The sequence below is a fragment of the Odontesthes bonariensis genome, chromosome 22 (assembly GCF_027942865.1).
Source record: "Odontesthes bonariensis isolate fOdoBon6 chromosome 22, fOdoBon6.hap1, whole genome shotgun sequence".
NCBI lineage: Eukaryota > Metazoa > Chordata > Actinopteri > Atheriniformes > Atherinopsidae > Odontesthes > Odontesthes bonariensis.
In genome coordinates, this window is record NC_134527.1 from 3371664 (window position 1) to 3396935 (window position 25272).

Genomic DNA, 25272 nt, shown 5'->3' on the forward strand with positions numbered 1-25272 from the left:
GAACCGACCCGTGTTTTAACCATGAAGTCTGCTGTGAATCAGCTCCGACTCACTTGTTGTTCCCTCCCCTTCATCTGCAGCTCATGATGGGTGTAACCAACAGAATGTGAACCGACCGGCTCTGTTCTCTCACAGCCCTTTTACAGACAGCCGTTCCGCTTCCTATTCGCCCCATTATAAACAATTTGGCTGCAGTTCAGTTGATTTTCTCTGGGGGCGCTGGCGAGCGAGTGCAGAATGACCATTGGCCATAGGGCTGGCGCTAATAACTCAAAAAATGTCCCCGCTAGCGGCTGAAACCTGAAAATATTACTGTGATTTCTGACAGAGGGATGTGGATTTATATCGAAAGTACAATAACCTGGGAGTTATATCTTTCTGTTTTCTTACAGGTCTGGCATTTGCGAGTCAGTCTCCGCTAGCATCTAGCTAACGGAATCTGAAGAACGCACGGCTGATTACGACCGGCTGCTTTACGGCACTCGTCCACTGTGCCAGAGTGCTAACCTGGTGCCGCTAACAACAACCAAAGCTAAACCAGAGGCTAGTCAGAGAGTATGTAAAAGGGCTGTGCTGAAATCTGTAACTATTTGAGCTAACACCTCTCTGCTAGCTCAGCGCTAGGACTGACCATGCCGTAAAGTGATGCCACATGCGTGACGTCACTTGGGATGCAATACTGACAATAAATGTGTATTTTAAACAAATCTAGTGAGTCTAAAAAATCAAACCAAGTGCCGTTTGAAATGATAATTTATCCTGCCTTTAGGAAAATTAAAATGAAAAAATATAAAAAATGATATCCAAAGCAATGGCTGCATCTAAGGTGGATCTCATAGTACCACCATAGAGTTCGGCGTGCTCTGCACTGCTTCGTTGGCGCCCCCTAGAGTGCAGTACCACCCGGAAAAAGCCGCCAGCTTTCCCTCTCCTCATAATAGAGACTCTCTGGTAGCGCCCAATAAACGGCTCTAGGCATTCGTAAACCACGCCTCAAATACGAGAAAATGCACACCTAGTTCCCAGACCACCATCTCATCGAGGTGTGGACGCGTCAGCCAGGCTACATGTCTACTGGAAAAAATGAGAAATTGTTTCGGTAAATCAAAATTATGACTTTGAATCTCACCACCAATCTTTTTAGCGGTGAGAGTGGGAATCGAACTGCCAACCTTCCAGTTTTTGGACGACCCACTGAGCCGCGGCCGCCTAATATAACCGCATATTTTTCCCCCTTTCTTCCTCCTTCTCGGCCAGTATTTTAATTTAGCCAGGATTTAATCAAAGTCAAAATTTTTCATGTTTCAACTTTAAACTTTCACCAAATGGAGACATTTTTAAATCCAGGTTAAAAACATTTATTTTCTCATGTGTCTATGCATGAAATCTGCACGATATCTTTGAACTTATCTGGACTGTTGCTTGTTTTTAAATTCATTTAAATTATTTTGTTTCTCTTTCTATTCTTTTATGTATTCTTAATGCTTCTTCCACTCCCTGCTGCAATGCTTTTATTTTATGTGAAGCACTTTGAATTGTTTTGTGCATGAAATGTGCTACAAATAAACTTGATTTGATTTGTTGTTTTCTGTGTCTGCAGTGAGAAGCTGAGGATTCGTCAGACGAGAAGGAGAAATGAACCTCCTTCAACTTCTCGGCGCAACAAGAACCTTTCGGAGCCTTTCTTCCCCGGCTCCGGCAAAAACGCGCTCGTCATCACCGGAGGATGGCTGGTGAGACCCGTTCTGCACCAATAATCTGTCAGACTTTGGTTTTAGATTCATTCAAAGTGTTTCTGATGTCCGTCTCTGACCTCATTCTTACAAAACGATACGAGTGGAATGAATTCATATCGCATGTAGGCACATATTTGTGTTCAAAATGACATTTTTAACTGAATTTGTAAAAATATAGGCTGTGTTCGAAACCACATACTACATACTCATCGATCAGACAGTATTCAGAGCGTTTACCCACAATGCATTTCGCTCCTGCCCGAGCCGAAATCAGCCGGCCTGAAGCTGATTTCTCTTAAGCTCTAAACTCTGTAAACTTTAGCAACATTTGAAACATTTTCAGGTGAGAAAGTAGTCGTTTAGATCCCCAACGTGTTGAAAACCTGACAAAATACCGGCTGTTTACAATTTTGTTCCCACGAATTCGGCGCTACTAAAGCTAGCCGCAGTGAGCAACGCACTTCTGGTTATTTTCACAAAATAAAATACCCGTTGCCTTTTATCATAGGGAAAGCCATTATGATACAATTGGTGCTTTTGTTTTGAAAACAGGAAGTGAACCTACCCTCGTTGTAGCTAGCTTGAAACTGCCGTTTTGACAGGAAATGACGATCGGCGACGTCACGTTACGTTGCATCTTGGGTAGTTTGAGTATGAGTAGTAACCTCATGATGCTTACCCAACATTTAGGAGAATCTAGTATGCATCCGGGAGCTTAAAAAAAGTTAAAGTTAGTAGGAGAAGTAGGCGGTTTGGAACACAGCCATATTTCACATTTCCCCTCCTCTCATCAGTGAGTGCGGCGCCCCCTATGGGCCGGCCGCCACTATTCTGGACATATTAGCAAAGAACTGAAAAAAACTGCTAATAATATGTTAGAAATGGCCAGTGATGTTGTTTCTTCAAACTCAAGATGGCTTTTTCGTTTTTCTTCCGACAGAATGAGATTCTTTACGAAAAGAAGAAGAAGCGGCGCCGCCTCCGTCTTCGTCTTCGCCGCCTGGGAAAGCAACCTGCTCCCAGCAACCCGCAGGACGGCCAGCCGATGGACGACTTGGAGAAGGAGATGAGACAGGTAGGACTCAGCGCGTCGACCCGGAACCTGCGGCGCGTTGCCGCGGTGATGTCAGACGGTGAAACGGGAATGCTCTTCCCCCGCAGGTGGACTTTGTGGACATGGCCTGCGAGTGCGAGTCGGTCATCTGCTGCCGTGTCACGCCGAAGCAAAAGGCCAACGTGGTGAGTTTGGTGAAGAAGTACAAGAAGGCCGTGACGCTGTCCATCGGAGACGGAGCGAACGACGTCAACATGATCAAGAGTAAGAGGCGGGGACGGGCCTGGTTCAATTCAATTCATTTTTATTTATATAGCGCCAAATACAACAAATGTCATCTCAAGGCACTTGGATAATAAAATCCAATTCAAGCCAATTGGAGTTCAATTAATTGTAATCATAATTATTCATAAAATAATCCAATTTGTTCATATAGAGCCAAAATAATTTCCTAGCTAAGGAAACCAACAGATTGCACTGAAACTTTTAGTCCATTGTTATGTTAGCGGGGTGTGAGTGAGACTGCATTAGCACACAGATAAGCTGCATAGCAGACTTTTGTAGTGATTATTTGCTGGGTATGTATATTTATTGATTTATTTATACTGTAGTCATGTGACTATAGTGACCTTGCCGTAGCTTAGCTTTGGCTGAATTGACGCCGCTGGTTTTGCCGCTCCTGTGGGCCCCCCCTGATTCCTCTCCCCGTCCCCCTCCAGCTGCAGATATCGGCGTGGGCATCAGCGGTCAGGAGGGCATGCAGGCCGTCATGTCCAGCGACTACGCCTTCGCTCAGTTCCGGTACCTGCAGCGCCTCCTGCTCGTGCACGGACGCTGGTCCTACATCCGGATGTGCAAGTTCCTGCGTTTCTTCTTCTTCAAGAACTTCGCCTTTACTCTGGTCCACTTCTGGTACTCGTTCTTCAGTGGATACTCCTCACAGGTCAGCAGCTCTGAATAGAGTTTGGTCTTCTTCTTCTTCCACCTTGGTTTTATATCAACTAGGGCTGGGCAACGATTAAAATGTTTAATCTAATTAATCACATGATTTCCCTGATTAATCACGATTAATAGCATTTGTACGCAAAATCCAAAAAATGAATCCAAAAGTAGCGTATAGCTTTTAGCATTGAGCTTTATTTTAAATGTGCTGCCATATGAATGAAAGTGCCATAACATTTGTTGTGCAAACACACTTTTAACATCAGCATCTTTCTGTAGTTTTTATGTAGAAGCCTCGCTCCACTGTCTGTTTCCTTGAATGACTTGCTGCTATCAGTTGTGCGTTTTGCCTTTAAGTGATATTTTAGACTGGAACTACTACGCTGAGAAGACAATTCAACTTGGCAGTGTTTACAGATGACTTTGGTTCTGTCGACTCCGCCGTCTGGAAGAACTTTAACATGAAAATGGCCGAGTAAAAGTTCCGTACCCTTCTCCATGTTTGGTGGATCTGCCGATTACTTTCTTTTCCTGTTCCACAGCAGACAGCAGCAGACTTTTACAAAATAAAAGCCTGTGAACAACAGACTTTTACAAAATAAAAGCCTGTGAGCGATAGGCTTTTACCATAATAAAATAAATAATAAAATGTACAGAGGCTATAGTCCTCGCCCAGCCCTAATATGAACAGAACGCCGGCTGCAGAGCAGGACTTTTCTTCGGCCGCTGAAGTTTGTCCTACATTCTTTCACTTTATGTTTAACTGTTTGGCTGCTAAATGTCACTACATCTTACTCACTGAATCTTTGAAATTGTCAGATCATCTCAGGGGAATCGCCTCCCAAAAGTCTGTAAAGTCGTTCTTCTTGTCTGGACTTCCTAAATGCTTCTGCGGTTGATGCTCAGTTTTTGTTCCGTTGGGTCGGGCTCATGTGATGCAGATTCATCCTTTTTGCACATTCGTTTACTCACGAATTACACTACAGTAAATTTTTTATATATATATATATATATATATATATATATATATATATTTACACTATAATAACTAGTTTCCTTTCTGCAGATTGCCTATGAAGACTGGTTTATCACACTCTACAATCTGGCTTACAGCAGCATGCCTGTTCTACTCGTTGGACTTCTTGACCAGGTACAAACTGGCGTTGTCATGGATACGGAGGGCAGGAACGCGGTATTTAGGATAAACTGAGGCTTAACTTTGCTAACTTGCCTCCTTCTCGTCCCTCTGCAGGACGTGAACGACAGGCTGAGCCTAAAGTTCCCCAAACTCTACGTGCCGGGCCAGCTGGGCACATTGTTCAACTACAAGAACTTCTTCATCAGCCTGTTCCACGGCATCTTCGTCTCGCTCATCATCTTCTTCATCCCGTACGGCGCCTTCCTGCAGACGATGGGGCAGGACGGGGAAGCTCCCTCCGACTATCAGTCCCTCGCCGTGGTGACGGCCTCGTCCCTGATCTTTACCGTCAACCTGCAGGTGGGTCGCAGCTTCGGGACTCAGAGCAGCCGGAGTTTCAGGGTTAAAGGAGGCCTTTAATGCCTTTAATGCCTTTTAATGACGTTCTCTCACATCTCGCCTGTCAGATCTCTCTGGATACCTCCTACTGGACCTTTGTGAACTGCTTTGCGGTGTTGGGCAGCATTGCCATCTACTTTGGGATGATGTTTGACATCCACAGCGCAGGGATCCATGTCATCTTCCCCACAGTTTTCACCTTCACAGGTTAGTCAGCAGAGTTTCCTCTTATTAAAGAGAATAAAACGGCTGAAAATACTCCTGACAAAGAAACTGCGGTTCCTTTGAGCTTCGGCTCCATTCTCTGCTGCTCTTTTTGCTTGGTCTCGCCCCTTTTACCCAGAAGCACTTATTAGACAATCCAATATTTGTTCTGTATTAGTTCAACGCTTTCAGTTTGGTTATAATGTCAGAGGTGGGTAGAGCAGCCAAAAACTGTACTCAAGTAAAAGTAAAAAGTAGTCATCCAAATAATTACTTGAGTAAGAGTAAAAAAGTGCTCGTTGAAAAAACTACTCAAGTACTGAGTAACTGTTGAGTAACGTCTGATTTATTTGTTAACACAAGCATTCAATCAGACAGACAACAATACTAAATAATCATCTTTAGGCAAATTAGAGTTCATCCAATTGATCAAATAAATTTTAATTAATTACAAAATAGCTTAAATTAAAATAATCCAGGTAAATTCAAGAACTTCAATAAAAATCAAAGAGACTTAGGAAATGTTTAAAACATATGTAACCCATATGTAACCTAAAAAACAAACGTTCATCTATCCATGGGGGGAAAAACGAGTTTAGGAAACTTAGCGCTACATGTTTCCTCAGGTTAGATGTTGAGTTTCTGCTGAAATGTGCGTTTGTTTTGGTTGACACAGAAGACACATAATGTAGCTGCTGTTTCTCACTCTTTGTAAGGTAAACATGCTTTCAGTATGAGGCCTCGTCTGCGTCTTCATTTCCCACCGTTGGTTCTGACATTTTTCATCTGTTTCTTTCTTTGTTTGCTACGACTGCTAATGCTAGCTTAACCATGTCAGAGTATTGACTGCAGTGGAGAAGAAGAAAGAAAAGCAGTTTCTTGCCACCTTGCAGCTGTATTCACGTGTGCATATTGTGCGTTTTTAGGTGCAGCGTCCAACGCTCTGCGCCAGCCGTACCTCTGGTTGACCGTCCTGCTGACGGTGGGCATCAGTCTGCTGCCCGTCATCTGCATCCAGTTCCTCTATAAAACCATTTGGCCCTCTGAGGGAGACGAGGTGAGACCCCCGGCTAATTCCCAGCCTCTTACAGAAAAAGGGGCTTCTAAAAAGATGGAAGATTTGGTGCTTGAAATATTGTAATTAGGGCTGGGCAACGATTAAAATGTTTAATTTAATTAATCACATGATTTCCCTGATTAATCGCATTTGTACGCAGAATCCAAAAATGAATCCAAAAGTAGTGTGTAGCTTTTAGCATTTAGCTTTATTTTAAATGTGCTGCCATATGAATGAAAGTGCCATAACACTTTTTTACAGAATAAAAGCCTGTGAGCAGCAGACTTTTACAAAACAAAAGCCTGTGAGCAACAGACTTTTACAGATTAAAACCTTCGTTAATGCGCAATAAAATATTTATCGGCGTTAAATAATTAACGCCCGGCCCAAATTTTTAATAATCAAGCAGCAGAAATAAATAGCCTTACAATGAAACTGTTTAAACTACTACAGATGATGTGTTCTGTCCCTCTAAAATGGCAAAGGAAAAACGGTAAAACCGCATTTTTATTGCCTGCTTTTTTTCCCATAATGCATCAGATCCAGAGAAACCGGAAGAAGTACGAGATGGAGCTGGACGAGGAGGAGAAGAAGAAGAAGAAGAAGGAACCAACGGCCTTCCAGCGAGGCCGGCGTTCCCGCCGTTCCGCCTACGCCTTCTCCCACTCCCGCGGCTACGCCGACCTCATCTCGTCCGGGCAAAGCATCCGGCGGCGCCAGACCACCCACCACGGACCCCAGGACCGCATCAGGGAGCTCCCCCGGAGGGAGGCCGAGAACATCTGAGCGCCGAGGCGGAGCGAAGCGGCGGCCGAGGAGGTTTTTAGAACGTGGGAGCGGCGAGCTGAAAGGGCGAACATCAGAAACGCCCCTGAAGCTGCTCGGGTCATGTGACAGACGACTCTAACGGAGCGCTTTCCAAAGTCTGCAGCCTCCCGTTCACCTTCATGCACAGACTCCCTGTTCGCTACGCAAAAACAGAAGAAGAAGAAAAACTCACCGAAGAAACGACCGCCGTCACCGGGGTTAGATGCCGCGCAGCTCCTGTGGGGCTCACAATGTTCTTTAACTCAGGATTTTTTTAGATGAAAGCCTTATTTTTAGTAAGTTCACCACCTGATGTGCTGTTATTTAACGACTAAGTTTTAGCTTCGTGTCCACAGAAATCTATAAACGATATTCCACTTAATCCCGTCGGAACGAACCAGATGAGACTTTGTTTGAGCCCAAACATTAAGCTGGGACGAAGCTAAACTTGTTTTAATGTTTTATTCTAACCGGCGGTGGGGTGACGGACACCAGGCTTTAGGTGTTCAGCTGTTAAAGTGTCTTAATTTAAAAATAAGGTGCGTTTCTCCTGCTCTGCCCTGTCAAACCTGTCGTACTTAAGCACCAGTTTGAGTGGCATTGTCCTTTAAAATCTTCTGAACGGCTCCTTCTGTTGGTCCTGGACTTCACGTCCTGTTCTACGTTACATTCCCTCGTTCACAAACTTTTTTTTTACCATTTGTGGAATGAGAATTCAGCCGGTTTTAACTTGTAACAGCAGCTTTTGATTGCACCAGTCTCCTGTTTTCTTTCCATCTTTTAAAAGTTCTTAAAAGCTAAATCACATGTTCCTTAAGTTAATTAAGATTTTCCGTTTGTTTTTTTTGTTATTTTTTGTGTGTCATTGGTTTGTTTACAGCTTACCTGAGTGAGATGCTCGTCTTTTTGTCAGACCTGTTATCAGATGGAGGATGTCTGGGAGACGGCATTGAGCCAAATGGATAATCGTTCTTATTCTGTTACTGATTCTTCTTCATGCTATTCTTACCGTATGTCTTTTATCGCTGAGTGAATGGTGGCAGGCGATCAACACTGCAGGTTGGTCTCTGTCACGTGATGCGGTTTTATCATGAGGTTATTAATAAAAGCCAACGGCATATTTAAAACTCTGACTTGAGACTCGTTTTTACGGCGCTGCAGGCACTGAATGTATCAACGGAAAGAGGAAACATTTTGGATTCGAGAGCATAAAGTGTCAGAAAACATGGGCTGTGTTCCAAACCGCATACTACATACTTCCATAACTCTGTAAACTTTAGCAACATTTGAAACATTTTCAGGTGAGAAAGTAGTCGTTTAGATCCCCAACGTGTTGAAAACCTGACAAAATATCGGCTATTTACAATTTTGTTCCCACGAATTCGGCGCTGCTAAAGCTAGCCGCAGTGAGCAACGCACTTCCTGTTATTTTCACAAAATAAAATACCCGTTGCCTTTTATCATAGGGAAAGCCATTACCATACAATTGGTGCTTTTGTTTTGAAAACAGGAAGTGAAGCTACCCTCGTTGTAGCTAGCTTGAAACTGCCGTTTTGACAGGAAATGACGATCGGCGACGTCACGTTACGTTGCATCTTGGGTAGTTTGAGTATGAGTAGTAACCTCATGATGCATACCCAACATTTAGGAGAATCTAGTATGCATCCGGGAACTTCTCGCTGACTCAAACTCGCATACTAACTCAAAGTTAGTATGAGTAGTAGGAGAAGTATGCGGTTTGGAACACAGCCCTGGTCTCGCAGGCCTTTAGGTGCTCCTTAGCTCTTTGCATTCCTTCTGTTTTTGGGAGGTGCCAAATCGTTGATCTGGTCACCTCTAAAGCTTCAGCTGCCAGCTGGGCTCCTCCTTTTTGGATCCACATCATTTTGTGATTATTTATTTAGATATTTAGGAAGTGTGTGTATATATATTTATATAGGTGTATTGTAGTTGGGATATTTACAAACTCAAGAGTAGTTAAAAGGGAAACTAAAAAAGTATTGTACTTCTTCCCATTCCTTCGGGTGTTTTGTACTTTGTGATTTAATTTTTAATTTCTTTCTTTCTTTTGTATGTACAAATAGTTACATACATTTTCTTTTTTATACATGTTCAAAAATAAAAATCAATCGAATCTACTACAAAAATCGCTTGGAATCGGGCTCTTTTGAAGAGGAGAAATCTGTTTAATCTCTCTGGAATATATCGAGGAAACGGGCCGCATGTAATCGGTTGCATTGAAGCTGTGAAAAGGAGGATGAAGAGGCTGAAAGCCTTAACGCACTGTTGTCGTTAAACCAATGAAAATTAGAGCGGAAAGTCGGTGTTCTGATTGCATCCTGGCTGCTTCACTTTAAACTTTCTGTGATGTTCTCAACCAGCAAAACCTTCAAAAGCTTCCAGACCTGCCGGCAGCTGGAGTTGGAGGCTCAGTTTTTTACAGACCTGAAGATATGTCGGCGCCCTAAAAACTGCCACAAAGCTACAATATATTTGTGTTGATCAATTTGCTGGAATGTACATTTCCTTTTGTTTCTGTATTAATTCTCAACAAGCATGTCGGGTCCCCACGAAGTGAAAAGTGGAATATATTAGCGTTATTATCACGTTAACTTGTTAATTATTTCACGCCGATAAATATTTTATCGCGCTTTAACGTAGGTTTTTAATTAATTTATTTTTTTGGGGCTTTTGTGCCTTTAATGGATAGAAAAGTTCAGAGAGACAGGAAGCAGAGAGAGGGGGAACAACATGCAGCACAGGGCCAGCTGATGCGGGACTCGAACCAGCCGCAGCGAGGACTATAGCCTCTGTACATGGGGCGCCTGCTCAGCCCACTACGCCACGGACCCCCCCTGTTTTATTATTTATTTCATTATTGTAAAAGTCTGTTGCTCACAGGCTTTTATTTTGTAAAAGTCTGTTGCTCACAGGCTTTTATTATTGTAAAAGTCTGCGGCTCACAGGCTTTTATTTTGTAAAAGTCTGTTGCTGTCTGCTGTGGAACAGGAAAAGAAAGTAATCGGCGGATCCACCAAACATGGAGAAGGGTACGGAACTTTTACTCGGCCATTTTCATGTTAAAGTTCTTCCAGACGGCGGAGTCGACAGAACCAAAGTCATCTGTAAACACTGCCAAGTTGAATTGTCTTCTCAGCGTAGTAGTTCCAGTCTAAAATATCACTTAAAGGCAAAACACACAACTGATAGCAGCAAGTCATTCAAGGAAACAGACAGTGGAGCGAGGCTTCTACATAAAAACTACAGAAAGATGCTGATGTTAAAAGTGTGTTTGCACAACAAATGTTATGGCACTTTCATTCATATGGCAGCACATTTAGAATAAAGCTAAATGCTAAAAGCTATACACTACTTTTGGATTCATCTTTGCGTACAAATGCGATTAATCGTGATTAATCAGGGAAATCATGTGATTAATTAGATTAAAAGTTTTAATCGTTGCCCAGCCCTAGTTTCTAAATGTTCTTCCTGATTTTTCAGGCTCAAAACTCTGCTGCATTTACTGTGAAAGTGAAGCTTCTTTCCAAAGGGATTAAAAGAAGAATCGACCCGTGTTTTAACCATGAAGTCTGCTGTGAATCAGCTCCGACTCACTTGTTGTTCCCTCCCCTTCAGATCTTCAGCTCATGATGGGTGTAACCAACAGAATGTGAACCGACCGGCTCTGTTCTCTGCACAGACACGTGATTTATAGCTCAGAGCTCAGATAAGTTTCGGCTTTCAGGAAATAAAACTCAGTCAGTCGCTGATCTGAGAGGAGAAATGGCGCAGAAAGGAGTTCAGCTGGACCGAGAAAGCTTCTCCTGTTCGATCTGCCTGGATCTGCTGAAGGATCCGGTGGCTATTCCCTGTGGACACAGCTACTGCATGAGCTGTATTAAAGGCTTCTGGGATGGAGAGGATCAGAAGGGGATCCACAGCTGCCCTCAGTGCAGGAAAACCTTCATACCGAGGCCTGTCCTGGGGAAAAACACCATGTTAGCTGATTTAGTGGAGCAGCTGAAGAAGACTGGACTCCGTGCTGCTCCTGCTGATCACTGCTATGCTGGAGCTGAAGATGTGGCCTGTGATTTCTGCTCTGGGAGGAAGCTGAAAGCCGTTAAGTCCTGTTTAGTCTGCCTGGCCTCTTACTGTGAGGAACACCTTCAGCCTCATTATGATTCAGCTCCACTCAGGAAACACAAGCTGGTGGAGCCCTCCAAGAAGCTCCAGGAGAACATCTGCTCTGATCACGGTGAGGTGATGAAGATTTTCTGCCGTACCGATCAGAAGTGCATCTGTTATCTCTGCTTAATGGATGATCATAAAGGCCACGACACAGTGTCAGCTGCAGCAGAAAGGACTGAGAGGCAGAGAGAGCTGGAGGGGAGTCGGCAGCAGATCCAGCAGAGAATCCAGGACGCAGAGAAAGATGTGAAGCTGCTTCAGCAGCAGCTAGAGGCCATCCATCAGTCTGCTGATAAAACAGAGGAGCACAGCCAGAAGATCTTCGCTGAGCTGATCCGTCTCCTCCAGAAAAGAAGCTCTGATGTGAAGCAGCAGATCAGATCCCAGCAGGAAGCCGAAGGGAGGCGAGTCAAAGAGCTTCAGGAGAAGCTGGAGCAGGAGATCACTGAGCTGAAGAGGAAAGATGCTGAGCTGCAGCAGCTCTCACACACAGAGGATCACAGCCAGTTTCTGCTCAGCTGGCCCTCAGTGGCAGCACTCAGGGGGGCTACACACTCATCCAGCATCCAGATCCGTCCTCTGAGGCACTTTGAGGATGTGACAGCAGCTGTGTCAGAGCTCAGAGATAAACTACAGGACATCCTGAGAGAGGAATGGACCAACATCTCACTGAGAGTCGCTGAAGTGGATGCTTTACTGTCAGAACCAACGAGCAGAGCTGGATTCTTAAGATATTCATGTGGAATCACACTGGATCCAAACACAGCAAACAGACTGCTGTTACTGTCAGAGGGGAACAGAAAAGTGACATTTATGGATCATCCTCAGTCTTATTCTGATCATCCAGACAGATTCACTGAGTATCCTCAGGTCCTGAGCAGAGAGAGTCTGACTGGACGTTGTTACTGGGAGGTGGAGATGAGAGGAGGAGTTGATGTAGCAGTCGCATACAAGAACATCAGCAGAGCAGGATGGGGGACTGAATGTTTATTTGGATTTAATGACAAATCTTGGTCATTAGATTGTGACCCAGGCAGTTATACATTTAGGTACAACAGCATAAAAACCTCCATCTCAGGTCCTCGGGCCTCCAGAGTGGGAGTGTACCTGGATCACAGAGCAGGTATTCTGTCCTTCTACAGAGTCTCTGGAACCATGACTCTCCTCCACAGAGTGCAGACCACATTCACTCAGCCGCTCTGTGCTGGGATTGGGCTTTATTCTTATGGAGCCTCAGCAGAGTTTGTGTAAAGTGAAATAAATGTATTTAGTCAGCTGGTTGCTGTGATGTTTGACTCACAGAAATATTCAAATCTAAACTTCTCTGAGCTCTAAACATCAGTGGGATCCTGGTGTCGGTGTGTCTGTATGTTGTTGTTTCTCTTCCACTTCATGGAGCCCAGCAGAGGAGTCAGCAGACCTTCCTTTATCACAGACTCTTTTCACATCTCATCACTGTGGAAATGGGAAAATAATCCTGGAGTTACGCTGACTTTGGTTTTGTTCATTTGTTCAGGCTGTGTTTGAGAATAAAGGCGCTCAGGCCAAATATTCACTTTAAAGCTCCGTTTCTGTCTCATATTCTGTGTTTATATTCATGTTTGAACATGTTTCAGTGAATCAGTGCAGCTGTTAACTCGCTAGTTATTTAACGCCGATACACATTAACGCATTTTTAAAATAAACATTTTTGTTGGGGCTTTTGTGCCTTTAATGGAAAGTTCAGAGAGACAGGAAGCAGGGGGCAGAGAGAGGGGGAACAACAAGCAGCACAGGGTCGTCCGATGCGGGACTCGAACCGGCTGCAGCGAGGACTATAGCCTCTGTACATGGGGCTGTTTTATTATTTATTTGATTGTTGTAAAAGTCTGTTGCTCACAGGCTTCTACATAAAAACTACAGAAAGATGCTGATGTTAAAAGTGTGTTTGCACAACAAATGTTATGGCACTTTCATTCATATGGCAGCACATTTAAAATAAAGCTAAATGCTAAAAGCTATACGCTACTTTTGAATTCATTTTTGGATTCTGCGTACAAATGTGATTAATCGCGATTAATCAGGGAAATCATGTGATTAATTAGTTTAAAAGTTTTAATCGTTGCCCAGCCCTAGTTTCTAAATGTTCTTCCTGATTTTTCAGGCTCAAAACTCTGCTGCATTTACTGTGAAAGTGAAGCTTCTTTCCAAAGGGATTAAAAGAAGAACCGACCCGTGTTTTAACCATGAAGTCTGCTGTGAATCAGCTCCGACTCACTTGTTGTTCCCTCCCCTTCATCTGCAGCTCATGATGGGTGTAACCAACAGAATGTGAACCGACCGGCTCTGTTCTCTCACAGCCCTTTTACAGACAGCCGTTCCACTTCCTATTCGCCCCATTATAAACAATTTGGCTGCAGTTCAGTTGATTTTCTCTGGGGGCGCTGGCGAGCGAGTGCAGAATGACCATTGGCCATAGGGCTGGCGCTAATAACTCAAAAAATGTCCCCGCTAGCGGCTGAAACCTGAAAATATTACTGTGATTTCTGACAGAGGGATGTGGATTTATATCGAAAGTACAATAACCTGGGAGTTATATCTTTCTGTTTTCTTACAGGTCTGGCATTTGCGAGTCAGTCTCCGCTAGCATCTAGCTAACGGAATCTGAAGAACGCACGGCTGATTACGACCGGCTGCTTTACGGCACTCGTCCACTGTGCCAGAGTGCTAACCTGGTGCCGCTAACAACAACCAAAGCTAAACCAGAGGCTAGTCAGAGAGTATGTAAAAGGGCTGTGCTGAAATCTGTAACTATTTGAGCTAACACCTCTCTGCTAGCTCAGCGCTAGGACTGACCATGCCGTAAAGTGATGCCACATGCGTGACGTCACTTGGGATGCAATACTGACAATAAATGTGTATTTTAAACAAATCTAGTGAGTCTAAAAAATCAAACCAAGTGCCGTTTGAAATGATAATTTATCCTGCCTTTAGGAAAATTAAAATGAAAAAACATAAAAAATGATATCCAAAGCAATGGCTGCATCTAAGGTGGATCTCATAGTACCACCATAGAGTTCGGCGTGCTCTGCACTGCTTCGTTGGCGCCCCCTAGAGTGCAGTACCACCTGGAAAAAGCCGCCAGCTTTCCCTCTCCTCATAATAGAGACTCTCTGGTTCTCTGCACAGACACGTGATTTATAGCTCAGAGCTCAGACAGGGGCGGCGCCAGAGATTTATTACTGCCGGTGCTACGGGGGAGCACGGCTTTTTACCGAGGGTGCTACCCTTTGGAAGTTTGTACATAGTCCAGGAGTTTATTATTATCAACACAAGCCTGATAGCTTCTCTGCTGCTAAAGCTGCGTCGACGTCACTTCCTTGATCTGGGAGCTTCAAAGTAAGATGAGGGTTGATCTACTACTGTAGACAACAAAGCAAGGCTGCTCAATTTCTCCATTGATAAAATAAATTCACAACTCTACAACATAAAAAACCATGTAGAATATAGCATATACTTTGTTGTCTACAGTAGTAGATCAACCCTCATCTTAGTTTGAAGCTCCCAGATCAAGGAAGTGACGTCGACGCAGCTTTAGCAGCAGAAAAGCTATCAGGCTTGTGTTGATAATAATAAACTCCTGGACTATGTACAAACTTCAAAATGCATCGTTTTGTGAGTACAGACCATATTTGTACTACTGTAGAAGTTTGGAGTCATGGCATGTGATTTTAGTGTGGTAATTTTGGAGATACTGCCAGGGTCCGTTAGCGCTTGTACTAAGCTATTCGGGATAACTCGGTAACTCAGCTGATGTTCAGCCAATATCGGAAAAACTTCGGGTGGGCTACTTGGCTGGATGTCACGGTTCAAATGACCCCAGGGTGAATCTACTCCGAACTATCACTTTAAGTAGCTTAGAACGCAAGTTTCTTTTATTTTACTTTTTTTTCTTCTTCTTCCTCGTCGAATTTCTGTCGTCATCTGGTATAAGTGATACAATTGGCTATGAATCGCGCGCAAAGCAGCATGGGAAGAACCAGACACCATTTGATAGACATTCGTAGCGCCCAATAAACGGCTCTAGGCATTCGTAAACCACGCCTCAAATACGAGAAAATGCACACCTAGTTCCCAGACCACCATCTCATCGAGGTGTGGACGCGTCAGCCAGGCTACATGTCTACTGGAAAAAATGAGAAATTGTTTCGGTAAATCAAAATTATGACTTTGAATCTCACCATCAATCTTTTTAGCGGTGAGAGTGGGAATCGAACTGCCAACCTTCCAGTTTTTGGACGACCCACTGAGCCGCGGCCGCCTAATATAACCGCATATTTTTCCCCCTTTCTTCCTCCTTCTCGGCCAGTATTTTAATTTAGCCAGGATTTAATCAAAGTCAAAATTTTTCATGTTTCAACTTTAAACTTTCACCAAATGGAGACATTTTTAAATCCAGGTTAAAAACATTTCTGTTCTCATGTGTCTATGCATGAAATCTGCACGATATCTTTTAATTTATCTGGACTGTTGCATGTTTTTAAATTCATTTAAATGATTTTGTTTCTCTTTCTATTCTTTTATGTATTCTTAATGCTTCTTCCACTCCCTGCTGCAATGCTTTTATTTTATGTGAAGCACTTTGAACTGTTTTGTGCATGAAATGTGCTACAAATAAATTTGATTTGTTGTTTTCTGTGTCTGCAGTGAGAAGCTGAGGATTCGTCAGACGAGAAGGAGAAATGAACCTTCAACTTCTCGACGCAACAAGAACCTTTCGGAGCCTTTCTTCCCCGGCTCCGGCAAAAACGCGCTCGTCATCACCGGAGGATGGCTGGTGAGACCCGTTCTGCACCGATAATCTGTCAGACTTTGGTTTTAGATTCATTCAAAGTGTTTCTGATGTCCGTCTCTGACCTCATTCTTACAAAACGATACGAGTGGAATGAATTCATATCGCATGTAGGCACATATTTGTGTTCAAAATGACATTTTTAACTGAATTTGTAAAAAATATAGGCTGTGTTGAAAACCACATACTACATACTTCCATACTACATACTCATCGATCAGACAGTATGCAGAGCGTTTACCCACAATGCATTTCGCTCCTGCCCGAGCCGAAATCAGCCGGCCTGAAGCTGATTTCCCTTAAGCTCTAAACTCTGTAAACTTTGGCAACATTTGAAACATTTAAAGCTACTAAAGCTAGCCGCAGTGAGCAACGCACTTCCGGTTATTTTCACAAAAATAAAATACCCGTTGCCTTTTATCACAGGGAAAGCCATTACCATACAATTGGTGCTTTTGTTTTGAAAACAGGAAGTGAACCTACCCTCGTTGTAGCTAGCTTGAAACTGCCGTTTTGACAGGAAATGACGATCGGCGACGTCACGTTACGTTGCATCTTGGGTAGTTTGAGTATGAGTAGTAACCTCATGATGCATACCCAACATTTAGGAGAATCTAGTATGTATCCGGGAACTTCTCGCTTACTCAAACTCACTTACTAACTCAAAAAGTTAGTATGAGTAGTAGGAGAAGTATGCGGTTTCGAACACAGCCTTAGACTGTTTTGAGACTGACCAGCAGTGAGTTCTGATCTAAATCTGGACCAGCGGCGGCGTATGTGACGTCGCTTTGCTCTAACACTCAGTGGGGTCACATGGCACTGAAAGGATCGGATTATTGGCTAAATTACAATCAGACTGAGTTATTAAGTGCATGTAGACACCTTAATCTGACTAAGAACTGGATCGGATCGGATTCAGACCCCGAGATAACTGGGCTGAAAGTCACTCTAAACCTGCTTGTAGACGCTGAAGCTCGTGGTGAATCAGACTTTGCGTTCTGCGCATGCTCCAGATGTTTTCCCGGGGTCGTGACCCGGAAGTCAAAGGAGACGATATTCCTGTTGTTGTCGCCGTCAGAAAGAAACAAACAACGCAATGGAGAACGCTCCGTTGGGCATCGAGTTTGTGCAACAAGCAGCTCATCACAGACCAAATGTAGAGGGACGTAGCTTCATCTGGCTCTGCGTTCTCCATCTTTCTCCAATGCCTGAGTTTGTTGTTGTTGTTGGTGGTGCAGAGGTCAACAGGAAGTGGCTCTATTAGCAACAGCTGGAATGGGTACAGCGCCACCTATCATACCGGGGTATGACACGCTTTGTGCCTCTGATCCCATTCATTCACTGCCAGATATCCAAGGAGAATTACCCACAGCTCAAATAAGGAGCAGAACCCAACTATAGCAATAATAGAATTTTTTTAAAAGTTTTTAGCTAGAACTGAAAAAAACTGCTAATAACATGTTAAGAATGGCCAATGATGTTGTTTCTGCTCCCAATCCCGGCCAAAGAGGAAAGCTTCCACATTCACAGGGACGGAAGCTGTCTTTGGGCACCACTCAGTTATAACTCTGAACAGGGAGCTTCATTTCAGGTCAAAAACACATCTTTGTCAGAAACTTCTTCCTTCTAGGAGGGTGCTGAGTGGGTGGAGTGGGTGGTGCATATGCAGGCTTTGTGACTGATCCCTTTAACCTATCAAAATGTGCACGAATATCTTTTTTTTTCAAGTCAAACAATTGGAGAGTAAATTGTTGTTTTAGGAGCCTGATTAAAAACTGACTGAGAAATGTTGCCATGAATGGTTTCATCAACTCTACAAGGCGAACATTTGGGTCAGCATTAAGCTTAATTTAGCATTTACAGTGTTTCCATGTCAACCAGCTCTAATCTGGAGCTGATGGATACAGGTGCCCCAGGTAGCCAGAGGAAAAGCTGCGAGATAGAGGAGTAAATGGAAGAATAGCTGTGAAAAATAAAAAAGTAGAGATATGAAGAGAAATATAACGTGGAAATATCAAATATTAAGCTTATTCATTCATAGCACCTATTTATCCCTTTTCTCCTGTTCGGTGCTTTGTGTTCCTATGTCCTAATCGCTTTTGTGAGTGAAAAGAAGTGAATAAGAAAAGATATTAAACTTATTTCAGCATTTTTTTTGTACAATAATTGAACACAATATAAAAGACAAAGATGCTCTGCCTCAGACTCAGTAAAAACATTTGCTTTGACAAATAATTTGAACTCTCAGAGAGGGAAGGGCGACCCCTGGTGGTGGGAAGACGCCAACGCAGCTGTCTGAAATGAGCGCTTTCATTTCCTCTCCCCTCACAGGCTGCTCTTCTTCAGACTTTCAGGAATATTAGAGGCATTTAATGAGTTTTCACTTTAAAAGCTGCACAAATCTTTGCTCATATACGACAATACAGGATCCCTGCCTCTCAAAGACAATATATATATATATGTATATATATATATATATATATATATATAAATATATGGTTTAAAGACAACAGCAAAGCAAAAAGGCTTTTAACCACACTGTTGGAGCAATTTATTCCTCATCTTCATTACTTTGAATTTTGTTCAAATTTATTCTTGGTTTACTTTATATTTTGGGGGTTATTTACAGAGTTTATTTATAGGTTAATAATTGTTTGTTTTTTGTTTCTTTGTTTTAAGTTAGACAGGAAGAACTGTGGGTCCATTTCCTATGAGTATAGGGACTGGTATAGGACCAGTATGGACCAGTGGGGCCTATGTTTTTTTTTTTAACAGAGCAGCAGAGAACTATGGGAGCCCATTTCTGCCATGACAGAAAAAATAAAAGTCCAACAGGAAGTCATAATTTAGACTTTCAAACTCATAATTATGACTTTGAAAGTCGAAATTATGACTTTGAAAGTCAAAATTATGACTTTAAATCTCATAATTATACATTTCTATTTCATAATTATGACTTTGAAAGTCATAATTATGAGATAGAAAGTCTAATTATGAGATAGAAATTCATAATTTTGAGCATCAAAGTCATAATTTCGACTTTCAAAGTCATAATTTCGACTTTCAAAGTCATAATTTCGACTTTCAAAGTCATAATTATGAGATAAAGTCATAATTATGAGATAGAAATGACTTCCTGTTGGACTTTTATTTTTTCTTTTATGGCAGAAATGGGCTTCCATAGAGAACAAAGAAAAGTTTGATCTGTATTATTTGCTCGCCAGCTGGATAAATAAACCATCAAACGCAATCTTCAAGTTTTGGACATTGGACTTCTTTTAATAATAATTATAATAATAATAATAATTTTGCCTGCGTATGAAACCCAGCCCCAGTTCAGTCGGGGCTTGTTTGAACCTTTAGGATGTTTGGTGTGTGAGTGAGTGAGATGTTGACCAGAAAACATCATGAACGGAGATGCTGAAACACTCCAAAGTGTAAACCGGAGCCAGATTAGTTTGCCAAACAGTGCTTAGGAGGGCCTGCAGAATCCTGGGCCAACGCCTCGAGGACAGATGAGACCGAGATTAAACTGTATCAGGATGATGGAGTCATGTTTTACTTTGTTGCACATCCCAAACGGATCCGCTGCTACGAGTGTGCGGCTCATAGTCACCAGCAGATGCTGAGTCTTCTGCCGCCATGTTCTGCCAGACGCACAGTCATCTGATCCTCACGCGCCTTAAAAGGAAGCAAACCCAACCCAAAACAGCACGACAGATTACATCACATTACACTGTTAAACAATACAGAAAGGAGCAATAAGGACCATAAACAGAACAGGACACAGAGACCACACAAACCCACGATTCATACAGCCACGTGTGTTGAAATCTGTGGATCTGGACAAATTCAGAACAATTAATGTGCAAAGCCAGAAATAATCTGTTGCCAAAAAACATACAAGGAATGTTTAATTATTTAAAAAAACAAACAACAAAGGTCCGAACAAATATGAAAAGCATGTGCGTATGGAGCTGTGGGGGGGCTCTGTGGAACAGTCTGGAGACAGAAATAAAACAAAGTGCAAATATAATTCTGTTTAAAAAAAGGTACAAAAAGTATTTTTAAACGAGTACATGGAAGAGGAAGGACAATGAGGGATAAATATAAGAATAGAATAGAGTTCATTGTTATATTGTAATTTAATTAGTATATGATATATATTTATTTATCGGGATAGTTATATATATATCTATCTATATATCTATATATACATATATATTTGACATGAAGCTGTATGACATCCCATATCAGCAGCATCATTTCTGAACATCTTCTTACCCCCTGCTGCGTCCTGTGAGCAGAGTTCCAGCCTCGTTTTGGTGTTGATGAAGGTAGTCCGGCTAGTTGGCTGGGGTTTAAAAAATAAAGCGCTTTGCTTCTCAGAACAATATGCGTTCAACAGAGTAATACATTTGCATCACAAAATGGTTCTCCAGGAAAAAGTCAGACCTTTCCTTTCCTTTAGTTTCCTTTTGTTTCCTTTCCTTTCTTTTCTTTTGTTTCCTTTCTTTCCTTTCCTTTGTTTCCTTTCCTTTCCTTTCCTTTCCTTTCCTTTTTTCTTCCTTTTGTTTCCTTTCCTTTCCTTTAGTTCCCTTTAGTTTCCTTTCCTTTCTTTTCTTTTGTTTCCTTTAGTTTCCTTTCCTTTCTTTTCTTTTGTTTCCTTTCTTTCCTTTCCTTTGTTTCCTTTCCTTTCCTTTCCTTTCCTTTTTTCTTCCTTTTGTTTCCTTTCCTTTCTTTCCTTTCCTTTGTTTCCTTCCCTTTCCTTCCCTTTCCTTTTTTCTTCCTTTTGTTTCCTTTCCTTTGTTTCCTTTCCTTTGTTTCCTTCCCTTTCCTTTCCTTTCCTTTTTTCTTCCTTTGTTTCCTTTCCTTTCCTTTTCTTTCCTTTTGTTTCCTTTCCTTTCTTTCCTTTTGTTTCCTTTCCTTTCCTTCCCTTTCCTTTTCTTTTCTTTTGTTTCATTTCCTTTCTTTCCTTTTCTTTCCTTTCCCTTTTTCTTCCTTTTGTTTCCTTTCCTTTCTTTCCTTTTGTTTCATTTCTTTCCTTTCCTTTTGTTTCCTTTCCTTTCTTTCCTTTTGTTTCATTTCTTTCCTTTCCTTTTGTTTCCTTTCATTTCATTCCTTTCCTTTTCTTTCCTTTCCTTTCTTTCCTTTTGTTTCCTTTCCTTTCTTTCCTTTTCTTTCCTTTCCTTTCTTTCCTTTTGTTTCCTTTCCTTTCCTTTCCTTTTGTTTCCTTTCCTTTCCTTTCTTTCCTTTTCTTTCCTTTCCTTTCTTTTTGTTTCCTTTTGTTTCCTTTCCTTTCTTTCCTTTCTTTCCTTTTGTTTCCTTTCCTTTCTTTTTGTTTCCTTTTGTTTCCTTTCCTTTCCTTTCCTTTTGTTTCCTTTCCTTTCTTTTTGTTTCCTTTTGTTTCCTTTCCTTTCCTTTCCTTTTGTTTCCTTTCCTTTCTTTCCTTTTGTTTCCTTTCCTTTCCTTTCCTTTTGTTTCCTTTCCTTTCCTTTCCTTTCTTTCCTTTTGTTTCCTTTCCTTTCTTTTTGTTTCCTTTTGTTTCCTTTCCTTTCCTTTCCTTTTGTTTCCTTTCCTTTCCTTTCCTTTTCTTTCCCTTTGTTTCCTTTCCTTTCTTTCCTTTTGTTTCCTTTCCTTTCTTTCCTTTTGTTTCATTTCTTTCCTTTCCTTTTGTTTCCTTTCATTTCATTCCTTTCCTTTTCTTTCCTTTCCTTTCCTTTCCTTTCTTTCCTTTTGTTTCCTTTCCTTTCTTTCCTTTTCTTTCCTTTCCTTTCTTTCCTTTTGTTTCCTTTCCTTTCCTTTCCTTTTGTTTCCTTTCCTTTCCTTTCTTTCCTTTTCTTTCCTTTCCTTTCTTTTTGTTTCCTTTTGTTTCCTTTCCTTTCTTTCCTTTCTTTCCTTTTGTTTCCTTTCCTTTCTTTTTGTTTCCTTTTGTTTCCTTTCCTTTCCTTTCCTTTTGTTTCCTTTCCTTTCTTTTTGTTTCCTTTTGTTTCCTTTCCTTTCCTTTCCTTTTGTTTCCTTTCCTTTCTTTCCTTTTGTTTCCTTTCCTTTCCTTTCCTTTTGTTTCCTTTCCTTTCCTTTCCTTTCCTTTCTTTCCTTTTGTTTCCTTTCCTTTCTTTTTGTTTCCTTTTGTTTCCTTTCCTTTCCTTTCCTTTTGTTTCCTTTCCTTTCCTTTCCTTTTCTTTCCCTTTGTTTCCTTTCCTTTCTTTCCTTTTGTTTCCTTTCCTTTCCTTTCCTTTCTTTCCTTTCTTTCCTTTTGTTTCCTTTCCTTTCTTTTTGTTTCCTTTTGTTTCCTTTCCTTTCCTTTCCTTTTGTTTCCTTTCCTTTCTTTTTGTTTCCTTTTGTTTCCTTTCCTTTCCTTTCCTTTTGTTTCCTTTCCTTTCTTTCCTTTTGTTTCCTTTCCTTTCCTTTCCTTTTGTTTCCTTTCCTTTCCTTTCCTTTCCTTTCTTTCCTTTTGTTTCCTTTCCTTTCTTTTTGTTTCCTTTTGTTTCCTTTCCTTTCCTTTCCTTTTGTTTCCTTTCCTTTCCTTTCCTTTTCTTTCCCTTTGTTTCCTTTCCTTTCTTTCCTTTTGTTTCCTTTCCTTTCCTTTCCTTTCCTTTACCTGCTGTGCAGAGCGAGCAGTCCCCTGCTTCCGAGCAGCAAACAGCGTAACAGGCGCGGCTGTCGGCAGGCGGCAGCAGGCAGTGATACGAAGGGAGAGAAAATAGGGCCAAGAGATTGTGAGGTCTGACTTTTTCCTGGAGAACCATTTTGTGATGCAAATGTATTACTCTGTTGAACGCATATTGTTCTGAGAAGCAAAACGCTTTATTTTTTAAACCCCAGCCAACTAGCCGGACTACCTTCATCAACACCAAAACGAGGCTGGAACTCTGCTCACAGGACGCAGCAGGGGGTAAGAAGATGTTCAGAAATGATGCTGCTGATATGGGATGTTACACAGCTTCATGTCAAAAGAGGCGAACTGTCCCTTTAATAGAGACATTATGGCCTGTGTTGGGCTGCCTCAGCTTTAATGCACTTTCTGAACCTGCTGCTGGCATCATCCTGAGCTTTATGGAAGTATGTTTTCTTCTTAAGAATCCACCTACATCTGGAATGTGCACTTTATTCACATTATTATTCTAAAACAAATCATTGAAAATGTGAAGCACATCAGGAAAATATGGAAAATAAAAGGATTTCCCGGCCGTTTCTAATTTAGGACACATTAGCCGACACTGAAAGTTAGAAATTAAACAGAAGCATCTTTTTTTACACTGTTTCTCTCATCCCAGGTTTTCCTTTTCCTTTTTCTGAATGAAGCAGTACTGTTTGCAGCCTCTGGGTGTCACTGCATGACTGTGTTTGTCTCCGTCAGCTTTGCTCTGATTGGCTCTGACTCCAGAAGGAGATCAGCCTGTGGGTCAGCTGTGGGAACAGGTTCCATCACCACGATTTCCCCTCATATATCCCTGCATCTTCGTCTGTGAGAGCAGTTTAAGGCTTGGTCAGCATTTACCGGGGATGTGATTTATATGGGGCAAGGCAAAGTCATGAAATGTACATGAGCACTTGTGTTCTTAAGTATCCAAATATGTCCTCATTTAAAGGCTTTCTCATTTTGCACAAACGATGAATGAAGCAGGCATTTTCCCAGCTTTGCCTCTGCTCTGAGGTTGTCATCTTATGGGTTATTATCCTGTGAAATGAAATCACACGTCAGGAAATATTCAAGTAAAAGTGAAAAGAAATGATGCATTGATAAATCTTTATCAACAAATCTGCATTATATCAAAGGCTTTGGAGGCAGATGAAGAGAAACAGGAAGTAGCATCTGAAACAAAAAGCAATCTGGACCTAAACTGGGATCTCAGGAGGATTTCTTTGTTGCAGCAGGGTTGAGCTTTTTACCATTTCTTTTATTACCTATTATTCTTTGCAATATAATATATATTTATGATTAGGCTATTGTAATTTTGCACTTTCCTGCAGAAAATTAAGTTCCAGAGCAGGCGACGCACCACCAAAGGGAAAAAAGAGGATTTTTTCTTCTGTCATATTTTTCTACAGCGTTACGGTGGTTGTGACCATAGACTATAATAGACTTTATATATTTTTATTTATTTATTTATTTATATTTATTTATTTTTTATTTATTTTAATTTATTTTATATTTATTTATATTTATACAGGTTGAAAGTCGCCTCAATTGCTCCCATTGACTCTAATGTAAAATCATTTTTCTTTCAAATTTCTGGCGTTACAAGGTTACAATCATGGATGTATCCATGGTTACAATACAATCTCCATGGGATCCGGGAGGACATTTATCTTTACTTTCAAAATAACCAAATGAAAAAGGATTTAATTTTCTATTTGTACAACTTGTTTTATTTTTAGGTCAATTTCATATCCACAAAAGAAAATGGACTGACAGCAAACCAAATTTTACACTTTAAAATTTTTTTTTTATCAATACAGCACTGAAATGCCCAATGCTTTAAAAACAAACTTTATTTTTTTTTTTTATTTAATATTTTTTTTATTTACAGCGATGCATTTTTTATGCATGATGTTTCTATACTCTTTGTACATTTCTACTTTTACATATTTTTTCTCCCCCCGGCTCAACAGTTGTTAAGTAGCCTATGTAATTGTTAATAAAGTTTTTTTTTTTAAAAAAGAGTGTACGGAGTAACTCAATTGGTTGCTTTCACGTGACGTCACATTGCTGCATCGCGAGAGTGGGAGATTCAGTTGGAGGGCAGGAAGTGAACTGCCTGTTTTGTGTGGTTTACGGTTGCTCTAATCGTTCCAACCGAGAAAAGGAAAAGGTTTTCTTTTTTAAGAATACCGAAGATAGTCGTTCACAAAGGTGAGAAATGTAAAAAGCTCACAGAACAACGCCCTAAAAAGTGGATTTTAAACCTACGT

The 25272-nt window shown here is 41.4% G+C and overlaps 2 protein-coding genes across 2 annotated transcripts; both read left to right on the forward strand.

Moving 5' to 3' along the window:
- Nucleotides 1-1067: 1067 nt before the first annotated feature.
- LOC142373304 (phospholipid-transporting ATPase IC-like) lies at nucleotides 1068-8206 on the forward strand. The gene is made up of 10 exons (XM_075456507.1): nucleotides 1068-1099; nucleotides 1601-1733; nucleotides 2677-2811; nucleotides 2898-3054; nucleotides 3510-3733; nucleotides 4799-4882; nucleotides 4985-5230; nucleotides 5338-5476; nucleotides 6400-6530; nucleotides 7071-8206. The coding sequence occupies exons 1-10, from the start codon at nucleotides 1068-1070 to the stop codon at nucleotides 7314-7316; spliced, it is 1527 nt and encodes a 508-aa protein (XP_075312622.1). The 3' UTR covers nucleotides 7317-8206.
- Nucleotides 8207-11087: 2881 nt separating this feature from the next.
- Nucleotides 11088-13087, forward strand: LOC142372667 (tripartite motif-containing protein 16-like). Its single transcript, XM_075455618.1, has one exon. The coding sequence runs from the start codon at nucleotides 11121-11123 to the stop codon at nucleotides 12774-12776; it is 1656 nt and encodes a 551-aa protein (XP_075311733.1). The 5' UTR covers nucleotides 11088-11120; the 3' UTR covers nucleotides 12777-13087.
- Nucleotides 13088-25272: the final 12185 nt, after the last annotated feature.

Coding starts and splice junctions, on each gene's coding strand:
- LOC142373304 (XM_075456507.1), top strand. CDS start 1,068: ATGTCTACTGGAAAAAATGAGAAATTGTTTCG. Junction 1,100..1,600: donor AAAAATGAGAAATTGTTTCG/GTAAATCAAAAT, acceptor CTGTGTCTGCAG/TGAGAAGCTGAGGATTCGTC. Junction 2,812..2,897: donor TGGAGAAGGAGATGAGACAG/GTAGGACTCAGC, acceptor CTTCCCCCGCAG/GTGGACTTTGTGGACATGGC.
- LOC142372667 (XM_075455618.1), top strand. CDS start 11,121: ATGGCGCAGAAAGGAGTTCAGCTGGACCGAGAAAGCTTCTCCTGTTCG.